General features: G+C 43.3%; 1 protein-coding gene across 1 annotated transcript; it reads left to right on the forward strand.

Moving 5' to 3' along the window:
- Positions 1-621: 621 nt before the first annotated feature.
- On the forward strand, positions 622-11,361 carry LOC103277578 (fucolectin). The gene is made up of 3 exons (XM_062979872.1): positions 622-715; positions 8,746-9,034; positions 11,090-11,361. Exons 1-3 carry the CDS (start codon positions 622-624, stop codon positions 11,292-11,294), a joined length of 588 nt encoding a protein of 195 aa, XP_062835942.1. The 3' UTR covers positions 11,295-11,361.
- Positions 11,362-18,969: the final 7,608 nt, after the last annotated feature.

Genomic DNA, 18,969 nt, shown 5'->3' on the forward strand with positions numbered 1-18,969 from the left:
AATGAGCAACACAAGTAGAAGAAAGGCAAAACTCAAATTTTATGCAGCAGAGTTCATAGAAAATCAGCAATCTCAATGCAAATTAGATAATAATAGTATAGTCACAGTTCATTCACTGTCTCAAACTCACGCATAGTCCTTGCATTTCATTCATGCAATGCTTTCCATCTGAAAATATATCTTCTTACAATTTTCATTTATGATTCATGGAGACAAGCATGGAAAACAAACTTGCCAGCGTCAGATAGGCTACAAGCTAGGAGCTTATGCTGAGTAAGTCCAGGAGTAAACATTCAGTAAGCCCTGAAACATACAACAACCCCCCCCCCCCCGTTGTACCCCTTCAGGAGTGTCCCAAACTTGTTGACTTTAATTACTCCAATTAATCAGCCTGTCGGTTGTAATTAACCAGGGTGAGTCTTTTTCTCTCAACACACACTTGGTAGTGATCCCATAAAAACGTATCGCAACAACTCAATATTCCTACTAACTGTTAGGAATAGTGAGAGCTGGAGTCCAAAACACCTGGAGGGCCAATGTTTGCTCATGCCTGGGTTAAGGGGAAGCCCTTAGATCTAGGATGGACTCCTTCGACTAACAACTCTGCTTCCTTTTGGCAGGATGTTGCAGCTCTGGCTGGGTCTGCTGGCCACCCTGGCCATCCTTGTTGGGCATGGAGAAGCCAGCGCTTGCAAACCAGCAGTGGATGGCATTGGTAAGAACATCAGGAAGGGAAGACAGGAAGCAAGGAAAATGGGTTGGTCTGACAGGTGAAACAAGGAGCTTGGAGAGCCATTGTGTGCAGATGATGGTGCAAAGCTAACAGGGGACAGAGGAATGCCAGTGCTGCTCAACACCTTCTTTGCCTCAGGATTTCATCCCACTCAATAAGTAAAATGTTGGAGATTGTTTAATTTCCAAAACCAGTTTGGAAATTAAACAAATTATTTTCCTACACCCATCATGTTTTCCTTAGTTCAGCTTTCTTTTCAAATCCCATGGGAGACGTATTTCTCCTCCCACTGTCTCCTTCCCTGTTTACTTGAAGAAATCCTTTGTGTTTGTTCTTGCCAGGGCCGGCCTAAGGTAATTTTCAAGTGTAGGTGAACAGAATTTTGGTGCTCCCCCCAAACCAATCACTTAAAAATAAAATCTTTGGATAAGCGAAAATGTTGGATAATAAGGAAGGATTAAGGAAAAGGCTAAATAAAGAACAACATTCTGAAAACAGGGGAAATCCAGACAGGAAACATTCAGGGCACGCTAACACCTCCCAACCAAGGATGCCCCTAGGGAGGAAGCAGCAAGGCGCAGTGGGCCTCTCCAAGCCAGGTGCTTGCCGGGAGGGACAAGGTGCGGCCTGCACAGACTTTTCCCTCCTGGCAAGCACCCAGCACTTGGGAGGCCTGCTGCACATTTCTAGGCAGCAAGGCGCAGTGGGCCTCTCCAAGCCGGATGCTTGCCGGGAGGGACAAGGTGCGACCTGCACAGACTTTTCCCTCCTGGCAAGCACCCAGCACTTGGGAGGCCTGCTGCACATTTCTAGGCAGCAAGGCGCAGTGGGCCTCTCCAAGCCGGATGCTTGCCGGGAGGGACAAGGTGCGGCCTGCACAGACTTTTCCCTCCTGGCAAGCACCCAGCACTTGGGAGGCCTGCTGCACATTTCTAGGCAGCAAGGCGCAGTGGGCCTCTCCAAGCCGGGTGCTTGCCGGGAGGGACAAGGTGCGGCCTGCACAGACTTTTCCCTCCTGGCAAGCACCCAGCACTTGGAGAGGCCTGCTGCACATTTCTAGGCAGCAAGGCGCAGTGGGCCTCTCCAAGCCGGATGCTTGCCAGGAGGGACAAAGTGCGACCTGCACAGACTTTTCCCTCCCGGCAAGCACCCAGCACTTGGAGAGGCCTGCTGCACATTTCTAGGCAGCAAGGCACAGTGGGCCTCTCCAATCCGGGTGCTTGCCGAGAGGGAAAAGTATGATCCCTCCCAGCAAGCACCCGGCGCTTAGAGAAGCCCGGTGCACCTTGCTGCTTCAAAAAAAACAACTGTTTTTCTAGGCAGCAATGAACAGTGGGTCTCTCCAAGCACTGGGTGCTTGCCAGGGGGGAAAATCTGTGCTGGCCGCGTGTCGTCCTTCCCAGCAAGCATCCAGAGGCCTGCTGTGCGTTGCTGCCTAGAAAAACAGCTGTTTCTCAGGAACTCACAGCTTTTCCTTAATCCCTCCTTATTATCTGACATTTTCGCTTATCCAACTTTCTGCTGGCCTGTTAATGTTGGATAAGCGAGACTCTACTGTATCGCAATAGTGAAGATTAAAGCTTCTAGAGACTTTGGATGAAAACCTGAATCCGTGAGTTTACTATACAATATGTAGATAAGGTCAGATGCTGGCAGTTGGAGTCTGCTGAAGCATGTTTGTGCTGTGAAAGGACTCTCTTGTATTTTGCTTGCTTCTGGGATACTTGTTGTCTAGCTTGCAGTGGTTCAGGGAGGTTGCAATTTGGAAACTATACATCACGTCACGAACAAACAAATCCTGCGACATTCCCAAGCATCTTGCCTTTGGGTTGTTGTATGTTTTCCCGGCTGTGTGGCCATGTTCTAGAAGTATTCTCTCCTGACGTTTCGCCCACATCTATGGCAGGCATCCTCAGAGGTTGTGAGGTGTGGAGAAACTCAGCAAGGAAGGTTTATATATATCTTTGGAAAGTCCAGGGTGAGGGAAGAACTCTTGTCAGTTGGAGGCCAGCGTGAATGTTGCAGTTAATCACCCTAATTTGCATTGAATGGCTACATCTACTGGCTACTTTCTGCCTGGGGGCATCCTTTGTTAGCTGCCCCTAGTTCCCATGTCTCAGAGTGTTGCTCTTATTTACTGTTCTGATTTTAGAGTTTTTTAATACCGGTAGCCAGATTTTGTTCATTTTCATGGTTTCCTCCTTTCTGTTGAAGTTGTCCACATGCTTGTGGATTTCAATGGCTTCTCTGTGTAGTCTGACATGATAGTTGTTAGAGTAGTCAAGCATTTCTGTGTTCTCAAATAATATCCTGTGTCCAGGCTGGTTCATCAAGTGCTCTGCTCTGGCTGATTTCTCTGGTTGAATTAGTCTGCAGTGTCTTTCATGTTCTTTGACTCTTGTTTGGGCAATGCTGCGTTTGGTGGTCCCTATGCAGACGTGTCCACAGCTGCATGGTATCCGGTAGACTCCTGCAGAAGAGAGAGGATCCCTCTTGTCCTTCGCTGACCGTAGCATTTGTTGGATTTTCTTGGTGGGTCTGTAGATGGCTTGTAGGTTGTGTTTCTTCATCAGTTTGCCTATGCGGTCAGTGGTTCCCTTGATGTCTGGTAAGAACACCTTTCCTCTGGGTGGATCTTTCCCTTGACTCTCCTGGCTTGTTCTTGGCCTTGCAGCTCTTCTGATGTCTTTGGTGGAGTCTCCATTGGCCTGGAGAGCCCAGTTTAGGTGGTTGAGTTCACCTTGGAGGAGGTGAGGTTTATTACTGTATATGCATGTATTTAACTAAGTTTCTGTGGGATCACTACTTGTATATGTGTGTGTTAAGGGAAAAACACCTGGTCAATTACAACTCATAGTTGAGTAATTAGAACAATCAAGGCTAACAAGCTTGAACCACTCCCTGAATGGGATATATTTGGGAAATGCTTGTAATGTCTTTTGGGGACTTACTGAATACTTGCTGAGAGCCTACTATGAAGATGTATGAGTTTAATTCAAGGAACTTATGCGAGTTTTGTTGCTGGAAGTTTTATTGTGATTTTTTGACTCTGCTACCTAAGAGTAAATTTTTGATTTTTCTTCCATTTTCCTGACTTGTTTTTCTTTTGCTCATTGTGGATACAACAAAGGACTTGATAAGTCTGGACCAGTTAGGGTTTTTCAACAAACCCGTAACAAGGTTCACAGATTCTGTCAGGGCTTTGATTGTGTTTCTTTTTTGACTTGTGTGATGGTTGGAATTTTTATGAAGGTATCTTACTTACTTACTTACTTACTTACTTACTTACTTAGGCGATCCCTCGTAGCTCGAGGACGATGGTCTTCCATCTTGGGGGTGGGTTCTTAGATGACTGAAGAGACCGATTCTTGACCCGCATATTCTCCCACAGTGAGGACATCGGTTTCCGGGTGGAAGGCGGTCCCGGTCGGGGTTGGCTTGACGGGCCTTCCTCTTGGCACGTTTCTCCCTTAAGCCCTCCGTTCGTGCCTCTTCGAACTCCGCAGCACTGCTGGTCACAGCTGACCTCCAATTGGAGCGCTCAAGGGCCAGGGCTTCCCAGTTCTCAGTGTCTATGCCACAGTTTTTAAGGTTGGCTTTGAGCCCATCTTTCAATCTCTTTTTCTGCCCACCATTACATTTCCCGTTCTTGAGTTCGGAGTAGAGGAGCTGCTTTGGGAGACGGTGATCTTTGGGCATTCGGACAACGTGGCCAGTCCAGCGGAGTTGATGGCGTAGGAGCATCACTTCAATGCTGGTGGTCTTTGCTTCCTCAAGCATGCTGACATTTGTCCGCCTGTCTTCCCAAGAGATTGGCAGGATCTTCCTGAGGTAATGCTGATGGAAACGCTCCAGGAGTTTGGTGTGACGTCTGTAGACCGTCCACGTTTTGCAGGCGTAGAGCAGGGTTGGGAGGGGAATGGCTTTGTAAACAAGCACCTTGGTCTCTCTACGGATGTCCCGGTCATCAAACACTCTCTGCTTCATACGGAAAAATGCTGCACTTGCAGAGCTAAGATGGAGTTGTATTTCAGTGTCAATGTTGACTTTTGTGGAGAGGTTGGAAGAGCACTTTGGACTGTTGGAAGAGCACTTTGGTTTTCTCGATGTTCAGTGAGAGATCGAACTTCTCGTCTGCTTCTGCAAAGGTGTTGAGAGTGGCTTGTAGGTCTTCTTCTGAGTGCGCACAGACTACCTTGTCATCGGCATATTGGAGTTCTATAACAGATGTTATGGTGACCTTGGGTTTGGCTCTCAGTCTGCTGAGGTTAAATAGCTTGCCATCTGTCCGATAGGTGATTTCCACTCTGTAGATAGGTATCTATAGGTACTTGTATTCGACAACACATCTTGTCTTTGTTCTTAGAGTTCCCAAAATGTATGACTTTCTGAAGGCATTTGAGGTGTGCACCTGGGGAATCTCAGAAAGAGACTTTGATGGTCCACAGCATATTCTGTGCCCCATCTCTGGTCTTAGATGGTCACATGTTTACATCTCCTGGAGATTTCCGGTTCATCTTCTCTTTTGGTCTCCTTCTCCAGAGGTTTCGAAATAGAGGCTGAATGGTCCTGAGGGTCTCATTTGAGAGGGCTTGGATTGTGTCTTTTTGGGCAGAAGGAGGTTGAACTAGATGGCCCTGAGGGTCTCCTCCAACTCTTGCATGACTCCTGGATTGTCTGGTTGCACTGGGAATCAGTACATGTGGACTCCCTGCAGCATTTGAGTGGGGATCCAGTTTATTTTCGCCCTATAGAAATGACTTGGGAAGCCATGTGATTTTTTTTTTGATAACACTTTATTTGAATCTCACAGAAGAGGGGAGGAAAAATCAGACATAGAATTCAATTAATTTTCCACATGAAAAAGTGCTTCGTACGGGTAAGCTCCCCTTACACAGATTCTCGATTATGTTCAGAAGCAGATTGCGTTGATTATACCTTTGATGGGGAGGAAAGCCTTTTAATTAATTTCATCCATACTGTAGTAGTGCCAAACTTCATTATGGAATGATTAAGTAGGATTGAACTGCTCTCGTCCTTTGTGGAGAATGAAATGATTAGCTAGTTACAGCTGTGGGCATATCTGTAGGTTATTGCTTGCATGTAGGAAGTTCCAGGTTTAATTTCTGTCATGTCCAGGAAAATCTCATCCTTAAATTCTGGAGAGCATTGCAAGCAATACTAAACTACATGAACTGGAAATCTAATAGAAAATAAGATAGTCAATGTTTTCGTTCTCAAAACTGAATGGATATACAGTAGAGTCTCACTTATCCAAGCTAAACGGGCTGGCAGAAGCTTGGATAAGCGAATATCTTGGATAATAAGGAGGGATTAAGGAAAATCCTATTAAACATCAAATTAGGTTATGATTTTACAAATTAAGCACCAAAACTTCATGTTATTCCACAAATTTGACATAAAAAGTAGTTCAATACACAGTAATGTTATGTTGTAATTACTGTATTTACGAATTTAGCACCAAAATATCACGATATATTGAAAACATTGACTACAAAAATGGCTTGGATTATCCAGAGGCTTGGATAAGTGAGACTCTACTGTATATATTTTGGAGTTGCTGATTTCTTCTGTGGCAAAGGTCAAAAATAAAGAATTTGCAAGAAAATGTTCTGGTTTTGTGTTCTAAAGGAAATACATCAGATCTCTCTCCCCCCCCCCCCCCCATTTGAAAAAACAAATACATGTGGATAATTTCCTATACTTGTATACAAAATGGAAAAACGTGGACCTTTTTCCCTCAGAAAAAGTTCAAGATGACTCCCCTTTGCTGTTCTGTATACAGGAATTTTTTGGCCAACTGCTTGAAACATAGTTTATTACATGAAGAAGGAAATCACAATTGCAGCAGGACAGTGCATCTTTGGCAATTACCTGATGCTGCTCCTTTCTCATTACCTTCCAGGTGGTAGAATGTAGGAAGGCATTTCTTTTACAAAAGGAGGCCATTACTGGATTGTTTATATTTGTAAAAGAAATACTTTTCCAGGTTGTTTCCCACAAGGAAAGTGGTAGGAACAGAACTAGGCTATGTGCTAAGTTCAAGGAAAACATGCTTGCAATTTGCAAGCTGCAATTTATTTATTTATTTACATTTATTTACAGTATTTATATTCCGCCCTTCTCACCCCGAAGGGGACTCAGGGCGGATTACAATGAACACATATATGGCAAACATTCAATGCCAATAGACAAACAACATTCAGTTTTAGACAGACACAGAGGCATTTTTAACATCTTTCCAGCTTCACGATTCCGGCCACAGGGGGAGCTGTTGCTTCACCGTCCATTGGTGGCTGTTCTTCCTCTTCTTTTCCTCTTTCCAATGAACACATATATGGCAAACATTCAATGCCAACAGACAAACAACATTCAGTTTTAGACAGACACAGAGGCATTTTTAACATCTTTCCAGCTTCACGATTTCCGGCCACAGGGGGAGCTGTTGCTTCACCGTCCATTGGTGGCTGTTCTTCCTCTTCTTTTCCTCTTTCCAATGAACACATATATGGCAAACATTCAATGCCAACAGACAAACAACATTCAGTTTTAGACAGACACAGAGGCATTTTTAACATCTTTCCAGCTTCACGATTTCTGGCCACAGGGGGAGCTGTTGCTTCACCGTCCATTGGTGGCTGTTCTTCCTCTTCTTTTCCTCGTGAGCAGTTTTATGGTGTTGTAGATTAGTTAAATTAGCCTCCCACATAAAGCGTCCCTAAATTTTCCCTACTTGACAGATGCAACTGTCTTTCGGGGCTGCTAGGTCAACAGCAAGCCGGGGCTATATATATATATTTTTTATGGTCGGAGGCTTAACCCGACCCGGGCTTCGAACTCATGACCTCTCGGTCAGTAGTGATTTATAGCAGCTGGTTACTAGCCAGCTGCGCCACAGCCCGGCTGCTTCATGTGACAAACTCCTTTATTTTTCTTTTTTAAAATATTTTATTTTGATTTCTTCATACAAATAACAAAACAATATACTGCAAACCTTTACCATCTAAAAGATAACACAAAAACTGATTACAAACTTGACGTGACGTGACCAGTGATTTCTCCTCACCTTAGAATCATAGAATCATAGAATCATAGAATAGTAGAGTTGGAAGAGACCACATGGGCCATCTAGTCCAACCCCCTGCTAAGAAGCAGGAAATCGCATTCAAAGCACCCCCGACAGATGGCCATCCAGCCTCTGCTTAAAAGCCTCCAAAGAAGGAGCCTTCACCACACTCCAGGGCAGAGAGTTCCACTTGTGAACAGCCCTTCTCACAGTGAGGAAGTTCTTCCTGATGTTCAGGTGGAATCTCCTTCCTTTCCTGGAGTTTGAAGCCATTGTTCCCTTGCGTCCTAGTCTGCAGGGCAGCAGAAAACAAGCTCCCTCCCTCCTCCCTATGACTTCCCTTCACGTATTTGTACATGGCTATCATGTCTCCTCTCAGCCTTCTCTTCTGCAGGCTAAACATGCCCAGCTCTTTAAGCCGCTCCTCATAGGGCTTGTTCTCCAGACCCTTAATCATTTTAGTCGCCCTCCTCTGGACGCTTTCCAGCTTGTCAACATCTCCCTTCAATTGCGGTGCCCAAAATTGGACCCAGTGTGATTCCAGGTGTGGTCTGACCAAGGCAGAATAGAAAGAGGGGGAGCAGGACTTCCCTGGATCTAGACGCTATTCCCCTCTTGATGAGGCCAGAATCCCATTGGCTTTTTTAGCAGCCGCATCACATTGTTGGCTCATGTTCATCTTCCTCCCCACGAGGACTCCAAGGTCTTTTTCACACACACTGCTGTCAAGCCAGGCATCGTCCCCCATTCTGTATCTTTGATTTCCATTTTTTCTGCCGAAGTGAAGTATCTTGCATTTGTCCCTGTTGAACTTCATTTTGTTAGTTTTGGCCCATCTCTCTAGTCTGTCAAGATCGTTTTGAATTCTGCTCCTGTCTTCTGGAGTGTTAGCCTTGTCCTTCCTTCCGTCCTTGTGTCTCTCCAGTTTCCGATTTGGCCAAAGGCCGCCCGGCCAGACAGTCCTCTGACTACGGAGCAGATTTAGTGGCAGGGAAGGCTGTGGATGGGAACTGCCAAGGGAACCTGCTCAAGTACCGCTCCTGCAGCCACACAAAGTATGACCTGGATGCCTGGTGGTACGTGGACCTGGGAGAGCCGTGCTCCATCGCGTCCGTGGTGGTGAAGAACCGGGGAGACTGCTGCAGCTCCAGAATCCAAAAAGCCGAGATTCGCGTGGGAGGCTCTTTGGATGGAAATGGCAAATCCAACCCTCTGTGAGTCCCAGTTTATCTACTTCACCTTATGCTCTGCTCCCATTGGTGTCAGGAATAGATCTATCTATCTATCTACTGTATATACTCGAGTATAAGCCTAGTTTTTCAGCCCTTTTTTTAAGACTGAAAAAGCCCCCCTTGGCTTATACTCAGGTGAGGCTCCTGGTTGGCTTATATTTGGGTCAGCTTATACTCGAGAATATATGGTACCTTTATTATTTTTCTCTATTATTATTGGTATTATTACATTTATTATTTTTCTCTAATATTGTTGCTACTATTACATTTATTTTACTTATTTTTATTACTATTATTATTAATACATTTATTTATTTATTTATTTCTCACACTTATATCCTGCCCTTCTCACCCGAAGGGACTCAGGGCGGCTTATTATTTCACTCTGATCTTATTATTATTATATTTATTATTTTACTATTTTACTAAGAGCGGCTGAGTTTTTCCTGTTGTTTTTCGTCAATGCGACTGTCACCTGGGATGGCAACATTAATGATCCAAACCTTTTTCTTTTCCACAACTGTGATGTCTGGTGTGTTGTGTTCCAGAACTTTGTCAGTCTGGATTCGGAAGTCCCACAGTCTCTTTGCGTGCTCATTTTCCAAGACTTTTGCAGGTTTGTGATCCCACCAGGTCTTTGCTGCTGGGAGGTGGTACTTGAGGCATAAGTTCCAATGAATCATTTGGGCCACATAGTTGTGCCTCTGTTTGTAGTCTGTCTGTCTGCGATTTTCGACTTGTGAAGTGTTCAACTTGTGATTTTGTGATACAAAATCCAGCATATATATCTTGTTTGCTGTGTCATACTATGTCTTTGTATTAATAATAATAATAATGACGAAAAACAACAGGAAAAACTCAACTGTTATCAGGACCTCAAGATGGAACTTCAAAGACTCTGGCAGAAACCAGTGCAGGTGGTCCCGGTGGTGATGGGCACACTGGGTGCCGTGCCAAAAGATCTCAGCCGGCATTTGGAAACAATAGACATTGACAAAATTACGATCTGCCAACTGCAAAAGGCCACCTTACTGGGATCTGCACGCATCATCCGAAAATACATCACACAGTCCTAGACACTTGGGAAGTGTTTGACTTGTGATTTTGTGATACGAAATCCAGCATGTCTATTTTGTTTGCTGTGTCATACAACGTCGTTGTGTCAATAATAATAATAATAATAATAATAATAATAATAAAACTTTATTTATACCCTGCCACCATCTCCCTAACGGGGACTCGAAGCGGCTTACAAAGGACCATGCCCAGAACAATACAATATAACAGAATATAAAAGAACAACACATCATAACACATTGAACAATACAATAAATAATATACAATTACAACGCAGAATCAAGGAAACAATAAAAGAAGGGCGGGCCACATGAACACTAAGTTAAAACTCGGGGTGAGAAAGAGATAAGAATAAAAACCACAAAGGACAGGGTCATAAGATAGTGGTGTGATCTAGAGGATAGATATTGGAGGGGAGCAACAGAAGAAGAAGTATATTGTAGTTACTCTCCAAAAGCACAACGGAAGAGCCATGTTTTCAGGTCTTTCTTGAAGGCTACTAATGTGGGGGCTTGCCTAATCTCAACGCATCTGCCCCATGGGTCAAATGTTGTGCACGTCTGTCATGAGTCCACAGGTGACTTGAGGACAAATATACATGAGATCTTTCTCCCAAATGTCTTAGGCTAGAATAGACATGGGCTAACTTGAGCTACCAGCTCTTAGGAATTGTGAGAGCTGAAGTCCAAAACTCCTTGAGGGACCATGTTTGCCCATGCCTGCTGTAGGCTATATTTCAGAGGAAGGAATTGGTCAAACCACCTTGCCTAACAAAACCCTCTGAAATCAATGGGGTTGCCATAGGTCGATGGGTGACCTGAAGGCACAGAGACACACCTGACTGAGAGGCCTCTGTCCAGAACTGTATTGAGCAGGTGAAGGGATGCCTTGACTCCACTCCAACATGATTCTGCCCTCCAACTCCCTCCCTGGGGCTGACTCACTTTTTCTCTCTTGCAGCTGCGGGGTCATCCAAGACACCAGCCCCGGGTCCATCAGCGTCATCCAGTGCAATGTGCCCCCCGGGCGTTATGTGAGCATCCACATCCCTGGTCGGAAGGAATATCTGACGCTGTGCGAAGTGGAGGTCTTTGGGGCGAAAGTGAAGGATGTGTGCCGCTGTGCAGAGGGGTACAAGCGTGCCCTCAGGCCTGGCTTTAATTAGGATTAGGCGCGGGATTGAGAATCCCAATAATGAGATCTCGCCAATAAAGGTTCTTTCTCGAATAAGAGATGTTTGTCTCTCTGGTTTGTTTGTGGGAGCAAGGAGAGGTTTTGTAGTAGGAGCCAGATCCAGCAGTCTTTGGCAAGGAACGGATCCTGGCGAATCCATTGCAGAAGGAAATTGATTCATTCTAGAGCTAAGGTATAAAACGGACTTTTATAGGAAATAGGAAAAGGAGAAATCACCAAGGAGGAATGTAAATGAATTGCCAACATGTATGGAGAGAAAGTTAGAAAAGCCAAAGCACATATTTATGTCCATAGAAAAACAAAGAACAAGCAAATGGCAAGGCCACTGCACCCAGGATAATGGGAAAATGCTGACAGGGGACAGAGAAAAGGCAGAACTACTCAATGGCTTCTTTGCCTCTGTCTTCTCTGAAAAAGCCAACTGTGCTTAATTTGGAAAGGACGGAGCAGAGGATGCAGTAGGGGAAATGCAGCACAATGTAGGTTAAGGGGCAGGACAGGGATATCTGGCTAATCTAAACAAATTCAAGTCCTTGGGGCTAAATTAATGACATCCAAGGGTATTAAAAGAACTGGGAGAAGTGATTTCAGAGGGAATAGGATGTTGAGGTGGCTGCGCAATGAACTGAATGTCTCAAAGGCAAGTGGGAAAAACAAACCCACACACAGCAGAGTGCTTATCAGTTGTGAGCAGAGTCAGAGCCGGCCCTAGGTAATTTTCAAGTGTAGGCGAACAGAATTTTGGCGTCCCCCCCCCCAAACCAATCACTGAAAAATAAAAGTGTTGGATAAGCGAAAATGTTGGATAATAAGGAGGGATTAAGGAAAAGCCTATTAAACATCAAATTACATTAATATTTTACAAATTAAGCACCAAAACATCATGTTTTACAAGAAATCAACAGAAAAAGCAGACTCGACTGCACCCCCGTATGTTTTGCACCCAAAGCGACCGCTTAATTCGCCTCATTGTTGGACCGGCTCTGAGAGTATAACTGCACCATCCGACTTTGTCCTGCTCACCATTTAGGGAAACTCTGACCAGCTTTCATCCAAACTCACAGAAGGCTTTTAACCTTGACTCGTTGCTCTATGTACTAAATACACACAGAGACCAAGTTCCCCTGATCTCCTGTCAGTCAATGGCATATACGGTGATATACTCACTGGTGTGGGTAAATCAGATATCAGCAACAATACAGCAAGACACGGTGGCAAGAACATTCAACAAGAGAGTTCAGCAAGAGAAAGAACACATGCTTCCTGCCCTCTTTTTATACCCACTGCTTGCTTGACATCAGCCAGGGACAAAAGTGAATGATGCTACCCTCATCATGATGGTCACAAGGTCATGACTTACCACCCACTTAATCATTGAGCAGGTGTGGGACCACATGTCCATTAGAACTGCATTTTCCACCAGTGTTCCTCAATAGGATGACAGCCAAAGCATTCCAGTCTAACAGTGCATTATCTATCTGACATAGGATTCCTCCTGGAAGTGTAGGGACAACCTGGGTGCGGGTTTGAGTCACAGACTAGAGGTCCCTCGGGTGAACTCAGTTCAGGAAATAAAGTTCACAAGAGATTATAAAGCTTTATTGAACATAGCCAACATCACAGATGTTGTCAGAAATGATGAGTATTGCCTAGACCAGGGGTCCTCAAAATTTGAAGCAGAGGGCCGGTCCATAATCCTTCAGACTGTTGAGGGGCCGAATTATCATTTGAAAAAAAATACAAACAAATTCCTATGCATACTGCACATGTCTTATTTGTAGTGCAACAACAACAACAACAACGAAATAACAATACAATATTTAGAAATGAAAACAGTTTTAACCAACATAAACCTATCAGGATTTCAATGGAAAGTGTAGGCCTGCTACTGGCCAATGAGATAGTGAAGTTAATTAGGATTGTTGTTGTTGTGTGCCTTCAAGTCATTTCAGACTTTGGCCAAGCCTAAATCTAAAATTTATTATTTATTTACTGCATTTATTTACTATATTTATATCCCACCCTTCCCACCCCGAAGGGGACTCAGAGCAGTTGTATGTACATACAATATATTATATTATTAGCATAGCACAATAGTAGCATTATATATTACTATATTGAACTATACTATTAGACACTATACTATTAGATAATATGTAATATATAACATACAATTAATATTATATGGTATTATTATTATTACATTGTATATCATAATATTATTATCAATATTATATGTATATACAATATATTATATTATTAAAACTGATCTAAAAATATTATATTATAAAACTGAGGGCGGGGACCAGGTAAATGACCTTGGAGGGCCGCATCTGGCCCCCGGGCCTTAGTTTGGGGACCCCTGGCCTAGACTGTATGTTTATAGGTAGCACAATTCAAATAATATGCAGGCTTTCACCCCCTTTGTCAAAGTGAGGCATTAAGTATTTCTTTTATGGGCTTTATCCCCATTGGCCTATTAGCCATAACACCCCTAAACCCTCTGAACCTTTCTCTTATGGGAACAAACTTGGAAGTGCCTAGGATTCTGAAAATTGTCTCTTAAATCTTCCTAAAGGTAGATGAGCACTCTTAGCTAATGACAATTCACCTTATTAGCCTCAAGCAAGTGATATTATCAGCATTGTTGATTACTAGGGTTGTCCAAATATTCGTTATGTTTCTCGTTTCGTAATTATTTCGGATTGTTCTCGTTTTTTGAAACGAGTATTGAAACGTTTTCCCTGGACGCAACTGGCAATGTAATTCGAACCATCGTTGGCATATTCTCTAATTGTTTCTTAAAATTTTCGTTAAATTTTTTCCTTCCAAATTTTTTTTAATTTTTTTTTTAAAAAAAATTAATTTTTTTTTTGTTTCTGCAACCTAACATGAATGGGAGCCTAGCGTAGCCTAACATGGCTACCGCTCCCTGGCCAATCAGAGACTTCCACGATGGCTGAAAAAGGTGGGGGCTAGCGTCCTCCGCATCCACGTGGAGGATTTCTATAAAAATCCCCTCCCCAACTGAGCCAAGCCATTCTGGGCTAGGATACCGAGGAGAGAGGGTGTTTCGCACGCGCTGGGAAGCTGCTTGCTTGCTTGGGGGAGAGAGGGCTAAGTGACTGGGGGTAGAGTGTTTCTGTTGTTGCTGGTTCGATATTGTGTTTTTTTGGGGGGGAAATTGGCTGGGGGCTTGGGGCAGAGTCCTTGCTGTGGCTGGCTTTAGGGAACTTTTTTTTCCCAAAGGACGTCTGCGTCCCTGCTAGTGCTGAGCTTGGGGTGCTTTCCATCTACTCCTGAGGGAGACCTTTTGCCTTTCTGTTTTCTTTTTTGGAATTTAGCAATCACCACATCAGCCCTTCTTTGCAATCCTGAAAGGGGGGGGGGCTTGAAAATAATAGTTTCCAAAGGACATCTGCGTTCCTGCAAGTGCATTGCTTCCCTCCCGCTCCGTTTGTAATCCCAAGCCCCCGGGCTGAGTGTTATTGCAGCAATCACAAAGACACACATTGTTTTCAAACCTAAAGGGTACATTGGAAGAAATAGTTTCCAAAGGACGTGGGGCACCCGCCAAGGCATTGCTTCCCTCACGCTCCATTTCTATTCCCAAGCCTTGGGCTGAGTTTTATTTCTGCAATCACAAAGTCAGACATTGATTTGATTCAATAGAGGGTCCACAGCAATTTATAGTTTCCAAAGGACGTTGCCAATCCTGTCAAGGCATTGCTTGGTGTGTGCTGCATTTCTAATCCAAAGTCTACACAAGTAGAAGAGGGACTTCTACAGTGATAAGAACCCAATTGAACAGGAAATAAGACTTTCAAACCAGGAACAGGTTTCTTCAAATATTGAAAAATAGTGTATTATAAAAAGTTATGAAAATTCGCCAAAAATCATAGGAGACAGGAAACATTCTGCAATTTGTTGAGCAAAGAGTGTGGAATGTGTTCTCCCACTGTACCAAATTTGATGAGAATAGCTCAAGAAATGAGGGCGGGAGACCCCCAGAAAAGTCCCCCCCAGTTTCCTGTTTTTTGGCAATTGCGCATTTTTAGAAACATTTTAGAAACATTACGAATTTTCGGAAATATCCGAAAATTTTGGGTGAAAAATTAAGAAATATATCGAAGAGCCGGCACCCCCTACTTTAGAAACGAGAATTGAAACATTTTTTCCATTGATCGGACAAGCCTATTGATTACTGAAAGCATAGCAGCACCCCTCGTCTAGTATAGATAGACGGCTGGGCTGTGGCGCAGCTGGCTAGTAACCAGCTGCTATAAATCACTACTGACCGAGAGGTCATGAGTTCAAAGCCCGGGTCGGGTTAAGCCTCCGACCATTAATAGCCCCAGCTTGCTGTTGACCTATGAAGCCCCGAAAGACAGTTGCACCTGTCAATTAGGGAAATTTAGGAACGCTTTATACGGGAGGCTAATTTACAACACCATAAAACTGCCAGCAAAACACGAGGAAAGGAATGAGGAAGTACAGCCACTAGTGGATGGTGAAGCAACAGCTCCCCCTGTGGCCGGAATCGTGAAGCTGGAAAAATGTTAAAAATGCCTCTGAGTCTGTCTAATGTATATTGTTTGTCTGTTGGCATTGAATGTTTGCCATATATGTGTTCATTGTAATCCGCCCTGAGTCCCCTTCGGGGTGAGAAGAAAGGGCGGAATATAAATACTGTAAATAAATAAATAAATAAATAAATAAATATAAGCAAATAAGTGACCAGCTTCACATGGCAGGACCTAAATTGAGGAAGGGGCAAGTTTATTTTCTGCTGCTCTGAGGACCAGGATGCAATGAAGTCATGGATTCAAGCTGCAGTTAAAGAGTAGGAAGAATTTCCCGATAGTATTTTTCACTGTGAAATCTCCTGCTGTATTTGAATCTTGTGGAGTCTCCTTCTCTAGAGGCTTTTAAGCAGAGAATGGATGGTCATCTGTTCGGAGGGCTCAGATGGTGTCTTCCTGCCTAGTGGAAAGAAGGGAGTTGGACTGGATGGCCATGAGGGTCTCTTCAAACCCTCTAAGATTCCAGTTTGCAACTTGGCTACACACATATGTGATTGCACAGTTATAAATCTCCCTCTGATCTAGCTTCATTTGGTTTTTCCCTTGTTTCCTATAAGCAAGAAGCGCTTTGGCATTTTTTGGGCGTAAAGTGAATCAGGAGATTATTGCACAAAGCCTGTAGTTATTAGGAGCTCCTTAACCATAAATTGAAACTCTTACGATGGCATGACTTTGGTATAAATTCACTTGAAGCCAGTTTTCAACCAGTTGTTTGGCTGGCCTTTTCAATAGATACCAAAAAAACCCCCAATAAACATCTATTAGGCAAAATTGAGGTCTGGATTGTTGATAAAAAAACCTGTTGGTGGAAGAAAAGGTGGAGTTATCCACGATATATAACTGCTTTACTTTACATCACCTTATAGCTAAGTTTATCTCTGAAGGGGAACAACTCTTCAGAGCTTTTATTGACCTCAGAGCAGTGTTTGATACAATTAACAGAGATACCTTCTGGCAGAATTGAACATGAAGCCAAGACTCCTTTATCTGCTTAAGGTGCTCCATAAGAACAGATACCATTGGAGCCAATGTGCTAAAAGGAGTTAGACAGGAATGCGTCTTGGCCCCACTTTATTCAATTCATCTGTTAATGACATCCCAAGTATCCTAACTCTTGATGTCCTTTTTATGCTGATGATATGGTGCTGATCTCTCACTTGCAGGTGTCCCTTAACCTGCTAGTCATTAACAAGGACAAGCCCTTTTCAATAAATGTGGGTCTCCCATCTTTGCGCAGCAGGAAGTGATGAAGGTGTATTGGGAAAATATAATACTTGTATTGGAAACCATATATTGAATGTAATCATGTTAAAGAAATAGCCATAGAAAATATGTAATCACCAGCAGATTGTGTGCTAGTCTTAAAAAATACACTCTGCTCAGCAGAAGCCAGACCAAAGTTCACTCTGAGTGCTAGGGTTGAGTGTCAACAAGAATAGATAAGCTAATGGACAAAAGACAAATTAAGGCTTTTTGGGATGTCAAGATAAGACCTGGCGCCATGAGGGGAGTGCTATTAAGTCTCTGACAGCTAAGATAACTGGGATTCTCCTTAATTAATGAGAACCCCTAATGGCTGGGACGAGGATTCCAATGCTAATAGGTCTCTGACAGCTGAGATAAGGGGATTCTCCTTAATTAATGAGAACCCCTAATGGATGAGACGAGGATTCCAAAGATAACACCTAATGGAGGGTTAGAAGTCTTGAAAGTAGTCTATATTTTAGGAAAATGCAAAAATAGCTTTTAGATAAGTGCCTAGTAAGACTTTTTTGACATTAATTGGTGATTGATAATACCTGTGTGACGCAGTAGATGGAGGAAAAAGGGTATATAAGAACTTGTGATTCTCTGTTCTGGTACCTTCGCTTTCCTGATGACAGGAGAAGGTCTTTTTCTTTATTGCTGTATTCTCACTGGCCACTGAGAATAAAGACGTCATTTTTTCTACAGCCACCGGAACTCTCTTTGTCTCATTGCCTCAAACCTTTGTCTGCCATTTCAGAAGTACTTCCAAAGTGTGTCTAAAGTGTGTCGAAGTGTTGCAGTAAGTACAAAATGCTGTTGCAGCAAGTTCAGGATGAGGACGTTTGGGGACTTCCCCATCTTCAAACTGCTTACAATTCTACTTTTGCAGATCCATAACTTTCCATTTTACCCTGTTTGCTTGCTTCTTTAAAAAAATCAAGTAACTGCAAACTTTTGCAGTTATTCCAGGTACTAATAGGGAATTCCCATCTTGATTAAGTGTTTTCTTACTGTTTGCAAGAGTTTTTTTGCCCACTTTGCTAATGTTTCATTCCTTTCATCATCTTGCAGCCCTAAACAGGGTTTATCAAACTTACACACATCCCGTAAATAATAAACAAATGAGGAAAAGGTTTGTAACTGCAATATTCATATGTATTCCTTAATTAACATTTCAAGTCTTTGTAGGAGCAGTGCTTATGAACAATGTGGAAGTATTTGGCTGCAAAACTCCAGTCTTGTGAGATTGTGGATGCTAAGAGTTGAGCACTTCTTCCAGAACAAAACCTGACAAAAGAAATTTCAACAGGGAAAAAGATAAGGCACTAAATTGCTTAATAAGGCTTGCCAATCAAAAACACACTTCCCCCTTGCATATAAAAGTACACACAACAGGAAAAGGCTTGTGGTTGCAAAAATGTATATACATTTTATTATTTTGCACTCTAGCCTTGAGGCACCTTTTCACCCAGCACCACACCACAGTCCCTTAGTACCACAACAGTTTTGTTCTGGAACATGGCCATACAGCCCAGAAAACTCACAATAACCCAGTTATTGTGTTATTCCCGGGCTGTGGTGCAGGCTGGAGAGCAAGCCAGCTGAAACCAGCTGCAATGAATCACTCTGACTAGGAGGTCATGAGTTCGAGGCCCACTCAGAGCCTATGTTTGTCTTGTCTTTGTTCTATGTTAAAAGGCATTGAATGTTTGCCTATACGTGTAATGTGATCCGCCCTGAGTCCCCTTCGGGGTGAGAAAGAAGGGCGGAATGTAAATGCTGTAAATAAATAAATAAATTATTCCGGCCATGAAA

The sequence above is a fragment of the Anolis carolinensis genome, chromosome 4, assembly GCF_035594765.1.
Source record: "Anolis carolinensis isolate JA03-04 chromosome 4, rAnoCar3.1.pri, whole genome shotgun sequence".
Taxonomy (NCBI): domain Eukaryota; kingdom Metazoa; phylum Chordata; class Lepidosauria; order Squamata; family Dactyloidae; genus Anolis; species Anolis carolinensis.